Raw genomic sequence first — 23,883 nt, 5'->3', positions numbered from 1 at the left:
GAGGAGCATCTCATGAAATGTATAACAAGGATTTTTCAGATTACTGTGTGATAAATACGGAGTCTAACACTATTGCCCTACAAATGCTCCAATTCCCACAGAAAATTCCTGGTGTGCTGTGATCCCCCATTTACGGGTGGGAGTCCAGCTTATGGTGTGTGGTGATGACAAGCATGGGAGGCAGCAGAAATGCCAGTGAAATGCTGAGTAAGGTTCAGTTCTTTCAGGCTTGCCTGAATCTGAAATAAATCATATTAATAGATACTTTTTCTCCCTTCCAAAACAATTTAAGTTGGACTAAGCTTTAATCAATTGGTAAATTGAAAATTTACTTCAATATGCCTTTCTATAATTGTACTTTTACATCCTCTACAGATCATGTGTGCCATGCATACATGTACATAAGGCAGGGGTGGGGATGGGGGGGCAGTGTTCCCTCAAAAAGTCTCATGGGTTATAACACAGGCATTATTTCAGCAAAGAAGGAGCTCTGAGATATAAACTTCAAGTGTGGCAAATGAAGGGATGCTATTCAGCATATTCAGCTTCAATATTCAACTTTAACATTTTATTATCCTTGCATATGTAGTATGGGTTTTTCTTCTTCTATGTAGCGACCATTATGAATTTCAAGGCACATAACCTCTATCTTGGCAATTGGAGACACCATGCACTGTTTTGCATTATGATGCTATACTATATAGATAACACAGTTGCAATTATTTGGGCATTTTTTATGTTGTTTACAGATCCATTGTTCATGCCAGCCCTGATATATATTAGCTGGATGAATGACCAGCCAAACCTCAAAGCCTGTTTTTATGCATAAATTGGATTCATAATTCCTTATTTATTGTATTGCAGGATAATCACAATAAAGCACGTGAAATACCAAAGAATTACGGAGCACAAATTTCATTATGCATTTATTCTTGCATTCTGTCTATAAATCACCCATTTTATTAATTAGTCTTTTAAACCAAGACTTACAGAAAAAGATACATACTGTCTTTTCTTGTTTATCAAATAACAATGAAAATTCATTCAAAAAATGTTTGACATAACCCATATTCTGTGGCACAAAATTTTAAAAAAGAAATAAGTTCACTGAATCCGAATAGCTCTCTTTGCTGCTGCATTTATCTTTACTTTTATTACAGTGAGTAGAAGCTCAGACTAAGCTTTTTGTATTTATACAGATAAAAATGAAAGTGTTCTTAACAAAGGTTTAAAGTAGAAGTTCAAATTCCCAGGATTACATATTCTTGAACTTGCTGGGCATGGATGTGTAAAATGTTGGCCTATATCTTAGAGTAGAATATCACAAAATTCTAAAAATATTCCATGTTTCCATAGGAGGATACTGCTCTTTAAATTTATACAAAAAATCCCCTGTAGACCTCTTGATTCCAGTTTAGTTTTCTAAAGTATAACAAAATAGAACTTTGAGTGTTCCATCAGAAGTGCCAAGCCTAGAAGCAATTTGGAAGCCACCAGACAGGCTATAGATTCAAAACTCAGCTGCTACTGCTTATGTCTTCTTGTCCTTTCCCTCCAAGTCCTACAACTCCTACTGAACAGGAAGAGAGGGAGACAGAAATTGTGGTTTGACTTAAATCCACTATAACTATGCTTTCTATAATTAATGTGATCACAATTTTTAGTAATATGTTTTCACATGAAAATTTTTTTTTGACAGGCAGAGTGGACAGTGAGAGAGAGAGACAGAGAGGTCCTCCTTTCCGTTGGTTCACCCCCGAAATGGCCACTGCGGCTGGCGTACCACACTGATCCAAAGCCAGGAGCCAGGTGCTTCCCACGGTCTCCCATGTGGGTGTCGGGCCCAAGCACTTGGGCCATTCTCCACTGTACTCCTGGGCCACAGCAGAGAGCTGGACTGGAAGAGGAGCAACCGGGACAGAATCCGGCGCCCCAACCGGGACTAAACCCAGAGTGCTGGCGCCGCAGGCAGAGGATTAGCCAAGTGAGCCATGGCACCAGCCCACATGAAAATATTTAAAATCAGGTACTTTTCCTTCCTCTAAATCTTTATGTTAATAATGAAACATGCTAAATATCATCTAATTGTCATGTGTACATTTATATGTGCATGCAAGTTTGTACAATAGAAATATTTAATATATTAATAGGAGGAACAACTATATTTATCAATTAATATGTTTAGGATAGCTTCCTCATTAACTCAAAACAATCTAAATTTCCATTACACCGGCATCTCTGTGTTTACTTCAATCTAACTTTAGTACCAAACATGAAAAACAAAACTGCAGTGAAATTTTCATGGGATCAAAAAAATAAAAAGGAAGAAAGTATATAATTAAACAAATAGTTTCTGTCCCCAAAGATGCTGGTTTTCTGCAAATAAAATTCCTAATGGATCAAAACAGTACGATAACAATCATTTTTTTTTTCATATTTCTGCATTGGAAAACTTCTCAGAATGTCTTCAGCTTATCACTCTAGAGATGGTTCTAGGTATGTAATGTTCCTAGCTAAAAGGTCAAGATTTCTGAAAAATGTTGGACAGGATGTCATTTGATATTTCTTTTTTATCTTTTTTTTTTTTTTTTTTTTTGACAGGCAGAGTGGACAGTGAGAAAGAGAGAGAGAGACAGAGAGAAAGGTCCTCCTTTTCCATTGGCCACTGCGGCCGGCGCACTGCGCTGATCCGAAGCCAGGAGCCAGGTGCTTCTCCTGGTCTCCCACGGGGGTGCAGGGCCCAAGGACCTAGGCCATCCTCCACTGCACTCCCGGGCCACAGCAGAGGGCTGGACTGAAAGAGGGGCAACCGGGACAGAATCCGGTGCCCCAACCGGGACTAGAACCCAGTGTGCTGGCACCACAGGCGGAGGATTAGCCTATTGAGCCGTGGTGCTGGCAATATTTCTTTTTTAAAACTCAAAAGATTTCCTTTATTATCCTCAAATTATTAAAAGACAAGGGCACTTACCCATTTATCCATCCCTATTTCTGAGTCCAACTTTATTTTCTGGTCATTATCCCTAATACTGTCAATGCCAATGAGTTTGTGAGTTTACTTCCTGTTAAGACCAGTGAGAATGGTTTTTCAGGTTCACTTTCAAGACTGAATTAGAACCATTATTGAAGGAATGTGAATATAACTTGGGAAAATTAGTGAAGAATTTAAGTAATTCTGCAATTCACAGATTTTTCTGTTGGAATAGCCATGAATTTCGATTTTTAAAATAAGAAATCTGAAACATATACCCAAACATTTTCCACATAATCATACAAGCTTAGCAAGCACTTCGAAATTTTGTTGGTTTTTTTCATCTGAAAAATGTTGGTAAAAATATTACCTATTCTACAGTATTTAAAGAATACAAGCAGATGATCTGCTTGCAAATCATTATTGCAATCAATATTGTAGGTTCTCAATATTAGTCATTTTGACAATTCTTAAATTTTCTCCCAATAAATGCTATTTTCAAAGTCCCATTATTTAGTTAGGATAAATAAAATCTTTACTATCACTGTAATAGAAAATGTTGGCAAATGCTTAAAATATTTGTAGTGTTCTTTCCTCTGATATAGGAAAACAAAGGACATTGAGCAATTATCTATAAAACCAGGCAAGCAATCTCCTTTAAAATATGTGTTCTTATCAAGATGCCATTTGACTTTGAGACTTCCATCAAGAATTCTGGATATCCAGCAAAAAATCCTAAAGGGCACAGCTTTGCAGAATATGTCTATGCTCTACCAGCAATCTAAATATGGAAGAGAAATAAATTGTAGATGCTATGAAAGTAGAGCACAATGAGCCCAAGGTACCCAGGCCAAAAAATAAATAAATAAAATGTAAATTATATTACAGTATGCAGTTTAGCATTATGAGAAGGGGGTCCAAAACACTCATAAGAAATGGCAATAAAATATGTGGGGGCAGGCATTTACTATAGTAGTTCAGATATACATATCCAACATCAGAGTGCCTGTGTTTGATTCCTGCTCTGCATCCTGACTTAAACTTACTACAAATCTGCACCCCGGGAAGCAGTAGCGATAATTCAGGTAGTTGGGTCCTACCATCCATATGGGAAACCTGGATTAAGTTCACAGCTCCTGGCTCTTTTTTTTAATTAATTAATTAATTAATTTGAGAGTCAGTGTCAGAGAGGGAGGGAGGGAGAGGGTCTTTCATCTGCTGGTTCACTCCCCAAATGGCTGCAATAGCCAGATCTACAACAATCCAAAGAAAGGAGCCAGGAGCCAGGAGCCAGGAACTTCTTCTGGGTCTCCCATGTAGGTACAGGTGCCCAAGGACTTGGGCCATCTTCCACTGTCTTCCCAGGCCATTAGTATGGAGCTGGATTGAAAGTGGGATTTGAATGGGTTTCCATATGGGATGCTGGCACCCCAGGCGGAGGCTTAACCTACTATGCCACAGTTCTGTCCTCTCTGGCCCAGTTAAGGGTATTTGGGAGATGAATGAATGGATCAGAGCACTCTGTCTCTGCACCTCAAATAAACAATAACTTAATTTTTCTTAAATAGTCAAATATAAGCTTTAAAGGTTCCATGAAATTTTTGAAACTCCTCATATATACACTCAGAAACATATATACACACATGTATGTATATACACATGTATAATATACAGAAAATATAACATCCTATAATATAGTGTTTCTTTATTCCCATTATTTTAATATCATTGTGCTTCCAATCACTATATTATGAAATAAAGGCACAGAAACAATCTTCTAACTGTATCACTCTGCAAATTATAAATCATATATTTACATGAGCTTCCTGCAAATACCAGTTGGCAGGTATCAGTTAAATTTGATAAGGAAGATTTTACTTTTAAAGAAAAAAAAATGAGTTCACTCCCCTAATGGCTGCAATGGCCAGATCTAGGACAATCCAATTATCATGCATCAGGTTCAGCCACTGCTTGCAATACTGGCATACCATATCTGAGCATTGGTTTGAGTTCCAGCTGCTTCACTCCTATGTGATTTCCTGGTAATGTGCCTGCGAAGGCAGCAGGAAATGGTCCAAGTACTGGAGCCCCTGTCTTCCACATAGGAGACTGGATGAAGTTCCAGAATCCTGGCTTCAGTCAGCACTGGCCATTGTGTGCATGTGGAGTGTGAACCAACGAATGGTGGGTCTCTCTCTCTCTGCTACCCCCACCCCCAATTCTGCCTTTCAAGTACATAAAACCAATTCTTTTAAAAAATGGAGCATGATCAAATTAAACTGTTGTTCATTAACCTTAAAAACTGGAAATAATATATGGTATGCTGCTAGGTAAATCTTATCGTAAATTGTAATAATTTTTATTTATCCTATTTTTTAAAAATGTTTATTTACTTGAAAGGAAAAGAGGGGGGGTATCTTCCATCTGTTGGTTTTCGCTCCAAATGGCTGCAGTGGCCAGAGCTGGGGCAATCCAAAGCCAGGAGATTCTTCCAGGTCTCCCATGTGGGTGCAGAGTCGCAGCACCTGGGCTATCTTGTGTTGCTTTCCCAGGTGCATTAGCAGGGATCTGGATCAGAAGTGGCTTGACTTGGATGAACCAGCATCCATGTAGGAGGCCGGCATTGCAGGTAGCAGCTTTACCAGCTACACTACAGTGTTGGTCCCTATCCTATAATTTTTAAAACTTAGGTTAATGCAAGTTTCTAATAGATCATATACTCTTTTATATTTAAAGGCATTTATGCAACCTAAAATTATGTGTTTTAAAGTCATTATCTCCCCCTTTCTCCATCTTTCCCTTTCCCTCCCTGTCGCTCCCCCTCTTCGTGGAGGAATGACACAAGACCCTGCGTTGTTCTTTTGTCTGCTCGGCCCTCCCCGGGTTTGCTGCTGGTTCTTCCCGGGTTGGCTACCGACCCTTCCACCTCCGTGGAAGGGCGGTTCCCCCTGCCACTTTCCCCACTTCCGCGGGGGAGTGGCACACCGCCGGCCGGCTCTCTTGGGGGCTGCTCAGATGTTCCTCAGGTGTTCCTTCAGATGTTCCTGGTGCATGTTGTCTCTCTCCTCCTTTATAGTCCTCTTCCGCCAATCCCAACTCTGCTACCCACACGCCGAGTATGCTGCTCTCCTCCAATCAGGAGCAGGTCCTACAGTTTATTGGTTGAACTGGAGGCAGCTGTGTAGAAGCTGTTTACTCCTCTCCCAGTGCCATGTTGTGGGAGAGCAGATGCATAGAATAAGTCTTAATTCCAGTAACAGTCTAGTCCGAGTTGCTCCCCACACCTCCCCAACACCCCATCCTATGAAGAACATCATTGATAATAAGCAGATATTCCAGGTATTCTGCAAACATGAGTGTAAAGTACTCAATTCTTTTTCTTGGTGGAATCAAGAACACAAAATCACAGATGACATAAAAATGGAAATTTGAAGAGCTTATAGAAATCTGTCAAGTACACAAGATTGAAATCTTTACTTGATATATACTAAATTGATCTATATATAAAGATAATTGAAAATGAATCTTGATGTGAATGGAATGGGAGAGGGAGCAGGAGAAGGGAGGGGTGCGGGTGGGAGGGAAGTTATGGGGGGCAAAGCCATTGTAATCCATAAGCTGTACTTTGGAAATTCATATTTACTAAATAAAGTTTAAAAAAAAAAGGTAAATCCAAAAGGGACAGTAAGTGTAAAGGTGCATCAGGCTGTTGGAATTTGGTCCATGGGAAGGAATTCCCTATGACTTGTGTGTAGACAATGAAGTGTCAGGCTTCCATGCCAAAATAGAAAGTTCCCATTGTATTATATACAAAGAGTTGTTACTGGACAGTTTTAAACCAAAGAGTGAGAAGATCAGAGATTGTATCTGAAGATTGGTGACAATCAATTATATAATTTCCTGTCACCTTGTTGGGGGTAACAAGAATATTTGTGAAATACTTAGAATGTGATACACTGAGCTGTCAGAAAGAAATGAATATTTTCTATTACACTTAAACTATTCACTAGAAAAACTCTTATTTTGAAGCAGGTAGTTTTTCTTTTAGAGCTCAACCTATTTATATATAAAATATGTAAATTTTCTGGGGACGGTGCTGTGGTGTGGTGAGTTAAGCTGCTGCCTACAAGGCTGGCATCCCATATGGCACCTGTTCCATTCCTGGCTACTCCACTTCCCATCCAGTTCCTGCTAATGCACCTTTGAAAGCAGTAGAAGGTGGCCCAAATGCTTGGGCCCCTGCACTCAAGTGGGAGACTGAAAGAAGATCCTGTCTCCTGGCTTCGGCCTGGCCCAACTCTAGCCATTACAGCCATTTGGGAATTGAACAAGCAAATGTAAGATCTCAACTCTCTTTCCCTCCAACTCAGCCTTTCAAATAAAATAAATCTTTTACAAAATAAAATTAAAAATATAGATTTACTGTATTTTTTAAAATTTTCATTTATTGGGAGGGGGGGACATTGATTGAGCCCATTTGTTGGTTCACACACCCCAAATGCCCACAATAGCCAGAGCTGAGACAGACAAAAGCTAGGAAAGCCAGGAGCCTGGAACTCCACTGGGTCTCCCGTGTGAATGACAGGGACACATGCACTTGAGCCATCGTCTCTGCCTCCCAGGATGTGCATAGCTGGGAAGCTGGAGAGGAGGCAGAGTAGCGGGTACTCAAGTGGTAGCTGACTCACTGTACTGTAAAATTGCCCCTGATTTTTTTTTTTTTTTACTACTCTGTCTCACCTCTGTTCTCAGTTGTAGGAAGTCTTTCTCTAAATGTTTTCCAGCTCAATTTCCCACAGCAGAAACATCCATTTTGCCAGGATCTGGCAAGAAGAGTGGATTTAAATGCACAGAGTACAACCCTAGAATTGCTAGGCACAGCTCTTTCTAAATACTTTTAACCATTCCCTTACTCTTGTCTTAAGCCTTTCTTGCTTTGAGAACACACAGTGGCTTGTTTTGTGCCAGTGTCCCCTGTGAAAGGCACTTACTCCAAGCTTCTCTAAGCTACCAGGGTCATTTACTATGTCCTTATAGCCTCATCCAATCCCTTAAAACTGCAAGATAAACATTCATTTGCTTCCACCTTCCATCCTGTTCTCCTTTTCCTTATAGGCATATTCACTTCAATATCCACGTGAAGTTTATTTAATGAGATCTCAGAAAGCAGTAGAGATAGAAGTCTTTAAATTAACTTGTTAATCCAGCATCCCTATTTGCTGTATTCAGGTACAGAAACTGAATTTCATGGCAGTTAAGTAACTTTTCATTTATATAGTTAATAATTAATTGCTCACGGGCAAAATTAATTCTAGACATACCTGCCTCCATAGCAACTCTCTCCTCTCCCCCACTTTCCTAAACAATACAAATAGAACATGGCTGTGCGAAAACCGAAATGATCACACCTAGGACATGTATCTCTAATCAGTAACAACTGAAAACAACACTGAATCAATGAGTTATATGGACCAATGTAATTCAAGGTCATTGCTTGTGATAGTAAAAAGCAAATGCAATGCCTCTTTCCCTTGCAACCCTAATTCTATAATTTTATCTCTACTTGAGTTTTTCTTCACTTACCGTTAAAAAATAATTGTAAAAATCTGCTAAGCCCTCAGAAGACAAACTGAAAGAGCTCCCGTGCTGATAGCAGTAGAAATGGTAATGTATCATCTCAGCATGGAACTGCTTGGAACTATTTCAGTAAACAGGATAAAGCTATGTCAGACTAGGAGAGCCAGTGCCCTCCTATCACCTTTATAAGAGCCACACGGTGATTAAGAGAAGCATGGACATAAAACCATCTTTATCATCATAAAAGGTTCTGTATCATATGAAGATGGACTATGGTTAAGGCTAAAAGATTTTTTTTTTTCCTCTCTTTAGTAAAGTCCTTTAGTAAGGGGTATTGCAGGAAAAAGTACAAGTAGTAGTTCTGGGTTTGAGATGGTCTCATTTCAGCAACTGCAATGTTAAATGCATAATTGTCTACATAAACAATCCAAATATATCTGTTTACTTTACACATTCTCATGGGGGAAAAAAGGCTTGCATCATAAAATTCTAAAACCCACAAGTTTTAGCTTTTCTGTCACATCCCAGTGCGTTTAATATCCTTCTGCCACATTATTTACGACTTCACAAAGAAAGTAGTTATTTCCTATTATCTGTCCAATAAATACATAGAGGATGCAAGCTTCAGAGATGCAATTTGTTAATGAAATAGCCCAGAGAATCTTCACGGTATCTGGTTTCAAAAGCTTGCGCAGCATCTATTAAAAACTTGCTTGAGTTCTGAAGAGTAACTCCAATTTCCACATATTGATATGTTCCGCTCAGATGGTTGAAGCATGATTTCTAAGTAGATTATGCAACATGAGCAATTCCTGCTGTGGAACAACATATATCTGGCCACAAAGGCATGCCTACATGCTTTCCTTTACTTGTTCAACATTTTTCTACTAACAGGAGTTCTGTCTCACTTTAGAAATGAGATGGATAGAGAACTCTCAATTGTTGGAAGTATTTCCAACAAGAACTCTTTCATCACGCTTTATTTTTTAAAGATTTATTTGAAAGTCACTTATACAGAGAGAGGCAGAGAGAGATAGAGAGGCAGAGAGAGAGAGAGGTCTTTCATCCCCTGGTTCACTCCCCAATTGGCTGCAACAGTCGCAGCTGTGCTGATCTGAAGCCAGGAGCCAGGAGCCTCTTCTAGGTCTCCCACACAGGTGCAGGGGCCCAAGGACTTGGGCCATCTTCCAGTGCTTTCCCAGGCCATAGCAGAGAGCTGGATCAGAAGTGGGGCAGCTGGGACTCAAACCAGCGCCCATATGGAATACCAGCACTGCAGGCAGAAGCTTTACCCATTATCCCAAAGCGCCAGCCTCTCCTCATCCTTTCAAACAAATAACAAATAAGTAAACATTTAAAAAATAATGCAGATGGGGTCAGTGTTTGGGTGCAACATGTTAAGCTGTCGCTTGCAATGCCAGTATCCCATCAGCACATGTTTGAGTCCTGCAGCTGCACTTCTGATCCAGCTTCCTGCTAAAGAGCCTGGGAAAGCAGCAGAGATTGTCCCAGTACTTGGGACTGTAAGACCCAGGTGGGAGACCTGGATGGAATTCCAGGCTCCTGGTTTCTGCCTGGCCCAGCCCTGGCTGGTGCAGCCATTTGGGAAGTGAGCCAGCTGATAACAAATCAATCAATCTCTCTCTCTCTCTCTCTTTCTCTCTCTCCCCCTCCCTCCCTCCCCTCTTTGTAATGCTTCCTTTCAAATGAATAAACAAACAAAATCAATGAAGTTATCCTAAGGGAAATATGCCTATTACAGTTAGAGAAAATGATATCACATTTTGAAAATTTCTAGATAATAAAAGAAACCTGTAACATATTATTCAGAAATTTACTTCTAATATTAAAGAAGGCATTGTTTTTAAAAGCAGATCTATGAACAAACTTTCACTTTAATCAACACCTAAGTATAACTAAATGCTGCCTAGATCAGATTATTCTTTTTCACTATTTGAAATGTAATTTCATTTCTCTAAAGAATATCTTTTCCTCTGCCAGCTTCAGGGTACAGCAATTGCTTGGATTTACAATTTATACCACAGACTACAGTACAAAACTCTGGGGATGTTCAGTACATAAGTGTTTCCTGAATTTTGATATTGTTATTTATAAACTCATACTATTGCCTTGAATTTTTTTAAAAGAAGTATTCAATTGTATTAACATGTAACTATTGTTCAGGCCCCTAAAATAATTCTCAGTTACATAAGAAATGTAATTACCACCCTCATGTTATGTTAATAGTAGTAAACATACGTTTAGGCAACTGTGAAAATAAGTATTTCTTATGAGTGGATATAATACATAAAGATTATTTTGACTAAAACTTTCAAAGTGATAATTAGGTTATTTTTTCTTTCATAGAAACAACACATTATTTTGAAATTCAGCTACTAATGCACCTGAGAATTCTGTGTGGATTGGCTTATATATCAACACATTATGCTGTTTTTCAATTTCCAATTTAAATCAAGATCATTGACAAATTCTCTTAACTCTTTTAAAAATGTTCTGAAACTATTGCTTTATCCTCTGTCTTAATACATCTAGAACTATTAGAAGCCATAGGTTACTTAGTCTCAAGATGGATTAGCTTAGGGACATTCCAAGCCAAAGAAATCACCTGGAACTATGTCTTTGGGTTCTTATGTAGCATGAAGATTAATGCTTTTTATTGTGAGAATTTGGTCCTTCCTATTTTCTGGATTATTACCAATTTGATAGAAAAAACAAAGTTTATTAAATATAATTTTTAAATATATGTATACATATATATCTTGATTTTTAAGAGTTGCTACTCATCTGACTTGCAATTTTTTTGTATATTTTTCCCTTTTTATTCACTTTTATCAATCTGAAAGTTATTTTGATAATGAAATGTTCTAGAAGGTAATGTTTGAAGCTACCAATCTATTAATATCAACTATGTGATAACAATTATTTTTTCAAATTTTGTTTCACTGCCTTCTAAAGTTTATTGCTTTATCTTTAGTATTTTTAACAATTAATCAAATATTATTAAATAGAGTCTATTCACTAGGTACCACAAAAAGTTCAAAACAAAGCATAATCATTGTTCAGAAAATTAAACTTTGAGAAGAAATCACGGTTGGGTTTGAGTACCCATAAATAACGTACAGCCACAGGGTTGTGTACATTTTGCAACAGTGTCTAAGTGATATGTTGTGGAGAAGGGTGCACTGATACACACCTTAAAGCAACATAGAATTTTCTCTGCTAAAGGAAGGAACACAAAATTCTTGTTGGTGGAACTAGCAAAAAAAAAAAAAAAATCCATGAATGCAGGATACAATAACTTTTACTGTTTACTGTGAGTCAACCAAATCAATCATTTCATCTGAGTAGCTTCAACAATTCCTCCAACAATGCCATTAAGCCATTTTTATTCTCATTTTAAGATTAGCACCATTCTAATTTGAGAGAGAATGAGTGTGCTCGTATTGACTGATTCACTCTGTAAATGCTTGCAAAGGCTGGAGCTAGGGCTGGCCAGCCTAAATCTGGGAGCCCAGAAATTAACTCAGGTCTCCCACATGGGTGTCAAGGAACCAACTACTTGGCCCATCACTTGCTGCCTCACAGGGTGTGCATCAGCAAGAAGATGGAATTTGGAGTGGGGCTGGGACTCAAACCCAGTTACTGTAGCTGTAGCATAAAATTCGGGCATCTTAACTGATCAGCCAAATGCCCACCCCATGACTAGTACCATTATTACAGATGGTATGTCCCTTGCCAAAGATGAACACCCAGAGCTATGGTTTTCTTGTGGTTTGTCCTCCAAGTATTCATATGTTAGAAACTTGGTCCCAAGCATGAGTGATGTAAAGGTGGTGGGTCCTTGAAGAAGTTGAAGCTTGGGGCCAACACTGTGGTGTAGCGAGTAAAGCTATTGCCTACAGTGCCGGCATCCCCTATGGCTGTCAGTTCGAGTCCTGGCTGCTCCACTTCCAACACAGCTCTCTGCTATGGCTTGGGAGGACAGTAGAAGATGGCCCAAGTGTTTGTGCCTCTGCACCCATGTGGGAGACCCGGAGGAAGCTCTTGGCTCCTGACTTTGCATGGACATAGCTCCAGCCATTGCAGCTATCTGGGTAGTGAACCAGTGGTTGAAAGACCTCTCTCTGCCTCTCCTCTCTCTCTCTCTCTCTCTGTAACTCTGACTTTAAAATACATAAATCTTAAAAAAAAAAAAAAAAAGAAAAGAAAAAGTGACATCTATTGAAAAAAAGGAAAAGTGGAAACTAGTGGGAGAGTCTTAGGTCATTGGGCCTGTGCCTTCAGAAAGGATTAAGGTAGTTCTCACGAGACCCCTGAGTTAGTTCTTCTGAGAACTAACTAGTTTGGGTTGTTATAAATGAAAAACCCAGTTTGTCCCCAGCCTCTTTGTTTTCCTGTCCAGTGATGAGATTTCTTCGTTTACACAGGTCCCTGCCATGAGGCCATTTGACAAGAAGTGATGTAGACTGGGGGGAGGGCGGAAGGTTGTAAGAACCTATGCACACTGGACTTTTCAAAACTGTGAGCTAAATCACCCTCTTTTCAACTTACCTAGCTTTGTGTATTTTGTTATTATAACAAAAGTCAATATGCTAGATAAACTTCAACAGTCTCACAAAATTAGATGGCTACCAGTGACTAGACCCTTAAAAAGCATTCAAATTAAGACTGCTGAGACTTTGCTCACCAAATCATAGTTAGCAACAACAGAACTTCTTACCACGAGTTTATAAATACTGTCATTCTAACCAGCTATCAACAGGAAAACTTGGGCTATGCTTCGGACAGACAAATTTGGTTCTTCTTGACAGACTAATGGAATTTAAGGATAAGAATCTAGGGAGAAAATATTTTTTGAGCATTGGGGACAAAGTAAACACTCTGTAAACCCTTCAGAAACACAGACGACTTTGAACAGGAAAACACAAGTGGAACCATACTTTAAGAAAGGTGAGCTCATGGATAAAGAGACTGCAGTGGGAGGGAGAAGGAGGGAAGGCTTTATCACTGCTTCACTGAGGTGTAAGGAAAATCTCTCACTGGCTCTGCTCTGGCTTGAAGATATGTCGCCATGTAAGCTCTTTTATCACAGGTGGTCTGCCTTCTGATTTTATGTCATACATAGCCATCTCCTCCTGAAGCCTTCAGGTGACAAAATATATCACAGCAACATAGTAGGGGCTACAAAAATTATGAAGGGTATGCATTTATCCCTGGCTTAATTTAGACACATTTTTAACTGAATTGTTTGAACCTCTAGCCTTATGATTTTCATGCTCTTGAAAAAGACACTTGTAAAATTATTTTCTTGCTACTCTGCAAAGCTCTGGTTCAGAAAATTACTACCCTTTTGATATAAAAGCTGATGTAACTAATTATAGCTAGGAAGACACAATTCCTCCTTTAATAATAAAGAAATAGCAATCTTTCACCTAGAATAGAACAGCGTCTGGATTTGAAGCATGAAAGATTAAATCAGCAAGCTTTGAAATTCTATTATATTCAGAGAGACAATGTCTCCAAGGACAGTAATATTGACAATAGAAGAAGGTTTCTTCAAGAGCATTTCAAATTATTATCAGATTGTGGTGCAGGAGGAGATAACTTGAATCCCTATTGCCTAACCAGGTTTGCTTCAAAATCCACTGAGTACTTTCATCAAAGTAGCCAACTGCTGCATTTCACAGTAATTCAATGACTTGTTTCAGTCACCAGTTCACAGCAGAGGGATGAAAAGGGGCAGGATGGGAGGGAAGAAAGAGAGGAAGACAGAGTCGGAAAACAGAGGAATGGAGGGATGGAGGGAGAGGCAGGGGAGTCAGGAGGGCAGGGAGGAGATGGAGAAAGAGGAGGGGAAGAAGAAAGGGATGGAGAAAAAGAGGGAAGGGAGAGAACAGGAAAGATATGGAAGGAGGGGACCTCTCAGACTGCTGTTAAGATGGGACTATCTATATGGAGTCTTACTAATGAAAACTACAGGTCATTCAGCTTGTCCTTTACATTAAGAAAACTCTCAGTAACCATCTTCCTAAAGGTCATTACCTTTTCTGTATTCTTCTGTTTCAAAAAACTGAACTTCCCCTACCTATACGCTCCTATACCTATACACTACTACCTAAATTTATGCTGTGATTAAATAGGTATGCTTTACAGATCATCACACATGACAGGCTAAAAAAAAAAAAAAAAAAAAAAAGCCTGTGGGAAAAGTCTACATTTATTCTGACAGAATCGTGACAGACTGGCCCAGCAGATCATATAGCAAATGGTCATTTGTGTCCATTGCTGGTGCAAATATAATTTGGTTTAGTTATTTCAGAATATCTTTTGGCATTACGTGTCAAAAATCTAATTAATATAATAGCTAAGGTACCATTGCAACTGCAATTAATAGCAACGGTAATTGAGCACTTACTCTGTGCCAAGGGTTTGACGAAGTGCTTTACATGTTAGGATATTTAATCCTCCCAATAGCCTGAAGCAAAAGAAAAGGATCCCACTGTGCTTTTTATTGGTCAGATCAATTTTTAACTGTTATTTACTGTTGCAGTTATTATTTTAAAAGAGACATTGCCACACAGAAGTCAGACACTTATATACATTCAGAATGAGAAGAGAGACACAGTCTCCTGTTCACCCATCTGAGCATGGTTAAGAGGGCAAGGACGAAACTTATCTTCTTCTACTCCAGATCAACATCCTTGGAAATAGATCTGAATCCTGAAATGTCCAAAGAGAGGTTGGAGCTGTAAAAGTAATTTCCCGTAACTCTGCCAGCATCAAAACTTTGTCCTTGGCAGAACACTGAGAGTCAGTAATCAAAATTACTTTTTAAATTTTACTTGGGAGACTCAAAGTGATTTAAGATGATGCATTCAGTAGAAAGCACATATGCGGTATAATGCCTCCTTTTCAGAGTTTACAGGGATGGGTATTTAATGACCTTATCTTTAAACTTCTAGACCTCTTATTAAAAAAAAAAAAAGAAAGAAAAGCAATAGGTCTTTTTGGAAATACAATTCTGTACTTCTATGGCCAAAGATCATTGATTTGTTGCTTTAAAATAGATAGAGGTAAGACTGTGTTTTCACAATTACAGGTGAGTTTGATCATATAGCTCCAGGAATAAATCTCATCATTCACTCTTTCTCAAAGACTACAATATTACCCTTCATAAAGTAATTGTCTCATCTCTCCTTGCTGTAATCTATGGAAATGTTATTGCCAAAAGACAGTTTTTCTAGTCATTTTGACTGGTAATATCCATCTCCCATCTTTGCTTTGTAACAATTGTCTGCCACAGGAAATGAAATTTATTAGCAATAGAACTCTGAATTGCCTAACATGTAGCATAGGTAACAGAGTGCAGAGGAAAAGATGGGAATGAGGCTGAGGTGCTAATCTCTTCTTTTTAGTTCTACCTCTGCCTATAAATAGCGGTGTGACCTTGCAGAGATCACTTGCAACTTGTATATCTCATTTTCCTCACATGTATAGACTAAGGATCTCTAAAATGTTTGCAAGCTCTCCCAAGTCATGATTCATTCAGATAAACTGCCTGTGATCCTGGGTAGTCTAGATGAGGTTGCTGAGAAAGGGCCTAGTTCGGAAATGCCCTTTTAAATTCAGTTTGTGCATGAGTTCTAAGAACCATATAATGTCTGATAGAAATGAAATCAGTAAACTATTTTTCTTTTTTTGTTTAAAGATTTGTTTATTTATTTGAAAGGTAGAGTTACAGAAACTTGAGTGTCCCTGTTAATTCACTTTGTGGTCTGCATTACTGAACTAAAATCTGTGTGTGTAGGGTTCAGGAATCTGCATTTGAAAATCAAGTTTTAAAACAATTTTTATGCACAATAAAGCTTTAGAATCACTGGAAAACCCATTTGTAGTTCAACTGATTAAATAATTATTTACTGAGGCCAGCAATGTGGCATAGCAGATAAAGTCACCACCTGTGGCATGAGCACCCCATAAGGGTGGGATGCCAGTTCAAGTCCCAGTGGACTGAACCACTTTTGATCCAGCTCCCCGCTACAGAGCCTGGGAAAGCAGCAGATAGTCCAAGTGCGTGGACCACTGCACCCATGTGAGAGACCTGGAAGAAACTCCTGGCTCCTTGCCTCGGCCTGACCCAGCCCCAGCTATTGCTGCCATTTGGTGAATGAACCAGCAGATGGAAGCTCTCTTTTCTGTCTCTAACTCTGTCTTTCAAATAAATAAAATAAATATTTTTAAAAAAGCTATAATTACAGAGGGAGAGAGGAAGAGACAGAGGGAGGCAGATCTCCTGTCTGCTGGTTCACTCCCCAAAGGGCCACAATGGCCAGGGCTGAGAGAAGGTCATGCCAGGAACCAAGAATTCCATCCAAGGCTCCCACAAGGGTGGCAGTGGCCCAAGTACTTTGGCCATCTTCTATTGCTTTGCCAGGTGCATTAGCAGGAAACAGGATCAGAAGTAGAGGAGCTGGGACTTAAAACTGGCACACATAGGGGATATCAGCATTGCAAGTGGTGGCTTAACACACTGTATCACACACTGACTCCGGTAAGCTGTATTTCTAACACTCTTTTCAATTTAAACATTATAGTCATATATACATGTCGGACCGCTTTAAACATGATGCTTAGTGTGCCATTTAATATTACTTGAAGTGTGTAGTTTATGAATAATTCACTCACTCAATTATGCAGCTAGATAAGTGATTAGAGAACTGGTTTGAACTTTTAGTCTTCACTAATGACATTAATGACTACATAAAGTAAAAAGCTCTCTGCATCATATATATATAAATATATATCATAAATGAGATAAATGATGTTGATTATAATGAAGATGGAATCTGGTACAGTGTATCAAAATACTAATTTGTCTGTAACTTGATGTTCCATCTTGTAATATATAAACTAAAGGTATATACATAACAGATACTGAAATTACATGTGAGTCCCACAAACATGACTTTTGGTGAAAAGCTGTCATTAGATGACCTATTTCAGTTGCCTGTATTCTGTTACTCAGGTAGATATTAAGAGGGGTTATGCATGGTACTCACATGATGGTGGCATTTATCCTTTAGTTTTTGGAGTTAATTAAAGATACATTCTATACTTGAATCTTAGTTTGTGTTGATGCCATATTTGAGTCTAACTTTGGTAAATGTGACAGGAGAATTTCAAAATTCATTTGATGACTAATTCTGCTTCATTCCTTACTGAAGGGATAATACCAGTAGTGGCAGCATTGCTTCATTTACAACCCAGAGGGAAATGCTAATGTCTTTAAGAAGATTTTCCATGATCTTGATTGGCAGTGAAAAGACAAATTAATTAAGACAGGAATGGCTATGGGGTAGGCATTGTGGTGCAGGGGGTTAGAAAGCCAGGTGGAATGCCTGTATCTAGGATCAGAGGGACAACTCGAGTCTAGGCTCTTCTGCTTCTGATCCAGCTTCTTACTAATCAGTCTTGAGAGGTGGCATGTGATAGCTCAAATAGTTGGGTCCCTGGATCCTACATGGGAGACCTGGATGGAGTTACAGGCTCTTGGCTTCAATCTGGACCAGCCCTGACATACATACATACATACATACATTCATTTATTTATTTATTTGACAGGCAGAGTGGACAGTGAGAGAGAGAGAGACAGAGAGAAAGGTCTTCCTTTTGCTGTTGGTTCACCCTCCAATGGCCGCCACGGCCAGCGTGCTGCGGCCGGCGCTGATCCGAAGGCAGGAGCCAGGTGCTTCTCCTGGTCTCCCATGCAGGTGCAGGGCCCAAGCACCTGGGCCATCCTCCACTGCACTCCCTGGCCACAGCAGAGAGCTGGCCTGGAAGAGGGGCAACCGGGACAGAATCCAGCAACCTGACCGAGACTAGAACCTGGGGTGCCGGCGCCGCAGGCGGAGGATTAGCCAAGTGAGCTGCGGCGCTGGCCCAGCCCTGACCTTTGTGGTCATTTGGAGAGTGAATGAGCAGATGAAAGCCTTCTCTCTCTCATTCTTACTCTCCTTTTCTTTTGGTCTGCCTTTACAGAAATGTAAACTATTATAATAATATCTGCCTCAGAAGCTTATTCTAAGCATTAAATTAGATAAGGTATAAAACATTTGAAATTTTTGGTCCATAAAGTTATAGAAAATTTAATTATTTTAGAAGCTTTAGTTATTATGCTATACTTTTGTTACTGTATATAATTCATCATGCCAAATAGATATACATCCTCAGATGTATGTTTTTGGCTGTCCAGGGATGCATTATAACTTCCCTGGCTTTTTGCCTTTGTGGGTCTCTCCTTTCCTTAAACAACTAAAAATTGCATTTGAGAAATTTCTTGGCATAAATTTTATTATAATATTTTTGTTACCATCATGAAATACCTGAGCAGGCTAATTTATAAATAAAAGATACATTTAGTTCACAGTTTAGCTACAAATTCAAGATCAGACAGCCTCAATGATTTAGCCTCTGGGCATGGTGCTGGAATCATCTAGCCCTGAAGAGGACCTTGTAGTGGATAGCATGTTTGAGAGTATGAGTGGGAGGAACAGATCATGTCTTAACTCAGGACATCAGAGAGAACTTTAAGGGTCAGCCTTGTTCTTATAACAACTAATTCCCATGAGAACTGATATAGGATCCCATGAGCACTACTTCAATCTCTTCCAAGGGTAGTGCTCTCAGTACCACAAGAAACTCTTATTAGGCCCCAATTCTTAAAGGTTCACAACCTCTCAACACCACCACAGTAAGGACCAGACTAAGCCTCCAATACATGAGTATTTGGGGAACACACTCAACCAATATTCAAACCACAGGATTCTAGTCCTGGCCTGCAGGGTGTATGCCCATCACAATGCAAAATGCATTAATCCCATCCCCAATAGTTCCACAGACTTAATTCATTCTAGAACTGCTCAAAAGTCCAAGTATAAAGTTTGCTATGATACTCAGGGCAAACTCTTTCACTCTTCACCCCTATGAAATAAAAAAAATTACATTAGGAAAATATTCCTCCAAATACTCCAAATACTGTTAGTTTATTCTTTTTCAGCTAAGTCAGAAACCAAAATATAAATCTGATTCTCAAGGATATCACACAAATTTATGACCATTTAGTTCTTCCATCTATTTGCTGTGTGGAGTTCATTTAAATTTTATCATTTGCTCCTTATTTTCTGGACATAAGAAAGCAGAAATTTAAAATTGTAAATACCTTATGACTTTGCCAAATTATTTTTATTTGCAGAACTTCATCTGTATATATCACAAATGTTTCTAGTATATTTCCAAATGACAGTCTGTTCATTTTTTATGTTTTTTAGAGACTTATTTATTTGAAATACAGAGTTACAAGAGAGGTAGAGACAGAGGTAGATCTTTCATTCACTGGTTCACTCCCCAAATGGCGCCAATGGCCAGAGCTGAGCCAATCTAAAGCAAGGAGGCAGGAGCTTCTTCCCAGTCTCCCATATGGGTGAAGGGGTCCAGGCACTTGGGTCATCCTCTGCTGCTTTCCCAGGCGCATTCACAGGGAGCTGGATCAGAAGTGGAGCACCAGGACTAGAACCGGTACCCATATTGGAAACAGTGTTTATACTATAAGGTCAGCCTGATTTCTTTATTACTTGACAAAATAAAAATCTTACTATTGTGACCTAAATATGTGAACTCTAATATCCAAAACTCCTGGTCCAGCTACCATGAATGTAAGCATAGCCACATTCAGGCTTAGAAAAGTCTGTTTGGAAATTAACAAGAAATGTCTTTGAAGAAATCTAACTCTAAACTATATAGGTGTGGTACTCGAAAATGAGTGAATATTAAGAAATGAAAAAATATAATAAAAATATCAGATATCCAGGACAATATTTATCCATAAAAGTTATACCACATACAAATACACAGAGAATGGTGACAATGTGATAATATAGTCTCACTCTTTATTGAGCTCTTAATGCACTGACTCATTTATTGATGATTGCAAATGGCATGTGCCTGTTTCTTTTACACATAGAACAAAGTATTACTAACAAGATAAAATTGAATTAAATAATAACAGGTAAATCCACCCTCAATCATTTTACTTGCACTGGTGGTTCAGCAAGAGCCAATAGCCATAGCAGAGACTTTCAAATACCAATTATAATCAACTTTCATGAACAAATTTAGAAATGAGATTTATTTCTCCCAAAGTCCTAATGAGGACTATTTCTTACCTTGCTGTAACAATATATTGTTTTGAAACAGAAACTAGAAGAAATACTTACATGAATGTCCACATAACACAGAATGTTTGGGGATTGGTTCTCAGTATTTATTTTTAGAAATTATTAGCAGGAACACCAGAAGCATATGGCTTCATAAGGAAGTCATCCCAATCATCCATCATCGAAATCACACTGAATATTCAATTTAAGATCATGAACTCATCAATCATGAAACAGCTACACTGAGAAGTATAAGTGGCTAGCAAATTTGTTCAGTGGATTGGCATATTTCATATTACTTATTTTTCTCACTGTGAAAATATATTTTGGTTTTCAACACCACCATAGCATTGTGCCAGAATTGGAATGTTTTACTTTTGTGAGTTCCCTTTTTAATGACTACTCCAATTTTAGAATGAACTTACCTAGAGAGAGCAAGCACATCCCATGGATAAATCTGTGAGACAAACATGTGGAAACCTTTTATGTGATATGCACACCTATGTACATTAATATTTCAATTATATATCTTTAGAAATATAGAACTCACCATACTGTTAAAATATAGTAGCCAAAACTGTTCTATTTAATATAGAAACCATCAGCTATATGTATCCTCCTAAATAAAAAAACACTATATAATAATTGTAATAATTTAATTGCAATAATAACAACAATTGCAATTTCTCACTCTAGGTACATTCCAAGGGCTCAATAACCACTGGAAGTTGGTGACTACGGTCCTAAACAGAGCACATAATGGAACATCTCCATCATCACACAAATTTATAATAGAGAGGGTCAAACTAGATGTCATGTATCACCAAACTTTGAAAGAATACTAATTTGAAAATCCAAAGTTGGTATGGTATACAACAATTTTTACCTAACATAATGATCATAATTTTTTAAGTTTCCCAAGTATTTAAGTTACAACTCAGGAGGCTTAGAAATCCATAAGAGCCATCTACAAAACAACCTTAAGTAAAAAAAGTTCTTTTAAATAACATTTCTATAAAATAGTAATGATGCACAGAGATTACTTTAAAATTCTCTGATCTAAAAGCATTATCATGGAAATTTATCAAATTAGAGCTTGCGACTAATAAAAAGAGGAAAAAATTATGCTCCTCTTTTGCAACAAAATTGCAATTCTTAAAAGAATAACAAAAGCTGGCATTTTGGGATAATGAGTAAAAGCTATGGCTTGTAACACCTGTACCCTATATGGGCACCAGTTCATGTCCCAGCTGCTCCACTTCTGATCCAGCTCTCTGTTAATGACCTGGGGAAAGCAACAGAGAATGGCCCAAGTGCTTGGGCCCCTGCTACCTACATGGAAGACCTAGAAGAGGCTCCTGGACCTGGCTTTGGCCTGGTCCAGCCTTGGTCATTGCAGCCATATGGAGAGTGAACCGGTTGATGGAAGATCTCTATCTTTCCCCTTTATTCTGACAATGTCTTTCAAACATTTTTTAAAAAAAACCTTAGAAAATAATAGCAAGACGGTGGAAAACATTAGTACTTGGGCACTATAATTTTTCAATGTTGGCTTTTTAAATTCATGTCTCAATTCCAGGTCTAGCTCTGGTTTCTTCCAACCCAGCCAATAGATTCAGACTATTTCAAATGTTTTATTCTTCACTTCTTTAAGTATTGGGAACCCGCTTCTCTAAGCAACTACATATAGTACAGGATTGCACTTAAGGTGTTCTTCCAAAGTTTTGTGATGATTGCCACAAAGATAATTAGAATGGCTATAAATAATTCTTTCTTAGATCATTTTACTATAGACTAGGAAGGCTTTTTTAAAATAAACAATCAATATCCTCATTTGTTCTTATTTTAGGTCCATACTGACTTCTATTTTAAAAAATGAAGGATAATGTAAACCTAATTATTAGCATTATGTCATTCTCAGGAGAATTATTTGAAATAGAAAATTCATTTTTAAATGATTATATTGAAAGAGATTTCCTTTCTTCATGCCCCTAGGAATTAATGAGATCCAGCACTTACAGTATCAGTGAAAATTTGTAGGATAAAAGTCACAATTAGAAGCTTGACTTCAAGTGCCTCAGTTGGAAAAACATGATGTGTAAAGCACAGCTTTCAAAAGCTGGAAGAAATATCAACCTCAATTGCAACATTTTAATCTCATATTCAGTACATAAGTGCAATCTTGAACCTGCCAAAAGGAGACTGAATGACTATATATAAATTTTTGCAGCACTCAAAAGAGATATGCCAACCTATCCTATGTGAGAAAAACAGAATTAAATTTTTAATGTCATGCATTAGAAAAGTGTTCAAATTGCTGTAGGTTATGCTTGTGTGTTCAGTGTTTATTTCAAAAATTTCCAAAATCCCTTGCTGAAGTACTCTAGCCTAATAATCTATGAATCTTTCCTTGGAGAATAGTTTGTAGCCTCTCTGAATTGTTGGGATATCCAAACCCAAAATGGTAAGACTGTATAAGTTGCTCAACAGGAGGTATTCCAGAGTCAGAGGGCCCACATAGATCTCCAGCTTTACTACATATGGATGGTGAGTTTGCATTACCTCATCTGAAAAACAGCGATTAAAAATTTGCTGGAGTTCCAAGATGGTGGAGTAAGGAGGGAGCTTATTGCTCTATACAAAGAGAAGATAGTTTAAGAAAAGTGGAGAGAGTGCAGTCTCAAGCAAGAGTAAGGGAGAAAATGGCAGAGAAAATTCTACAGAAATTAGAGCGACACAGTGGATATACATGGAGGGCATAGACACCCACAACTCAGGACTCCAGCAGCCAAGAGGCTATGCACCAGCATTGGAAAGTGAGAGTCATAATACAAAGATAAAAGCTGCCCCCACAAAAAAAAAAAGAAATGAGTATCTCCACAAATGCCAAACAGCAAACACACTAATTCAAAAAAAAAAAAAAAAAAGAATAAGGAAGACAACATGACGCCCCCAAAAAGAACACAAAACTTCAATACTAGACTTTGAAGATGATGAGATGGAAGAAATATGAGAAATGGATTCATAAAATTGATCATAAGATTACACAGAAGTAATTAGATGTAAATGCATGAACTGCTGAATTCCATACAGGAAATAAAA

At 38.3% G+C, this 23,883-nt stretch overlaps 1 protein-coding gene across 7 annotated transcripts in view; it reads right to left on the bottom strand.

Annotated features, from left to right (window-relative positions):
* Nucleotides 1-23,883, bottom strand: part of KCND2 (potassium voltage-gated channel subfamily D member 2) — a 524,650-nt gene that overhangs the window by 471,624 nt on the left and 29,143 nt on the right. The window contains exon 2 of one of the 7 annotated variants that reach the window (XM_089327908.1): nucleotides 19,522-19,549. Coding sequence (XP_089184034.1) covers nucleotides 19,537-19,549 — 13 coding nt within the window. The 3' untranslated portion in view covers nucleotides 19,522-19,536. 7 annotated transcript variants of the gene reach the window in all.

The sequence above is a fragment of the Oryctolagus cuniculus genome, chromosome 3 (assembly GCF_051225735.1).
Source record: "Oryctolagus cuniculus isolate XC-2025 breed Fujian yellow rabbit chromosome 3, ASM5122573v1, whole genome shotgun sequence".
NCBI lineage: Eukaryota > Metazoa > Chordata > Mammalia > Lagomorpha > Leporidae > Oryctolagus > Oryctolagus cuniculus.
Note: the sequence above shows the minus strand (reverse complement) of the source record. Positions and strands in the feature narration are given on the sequence as shown.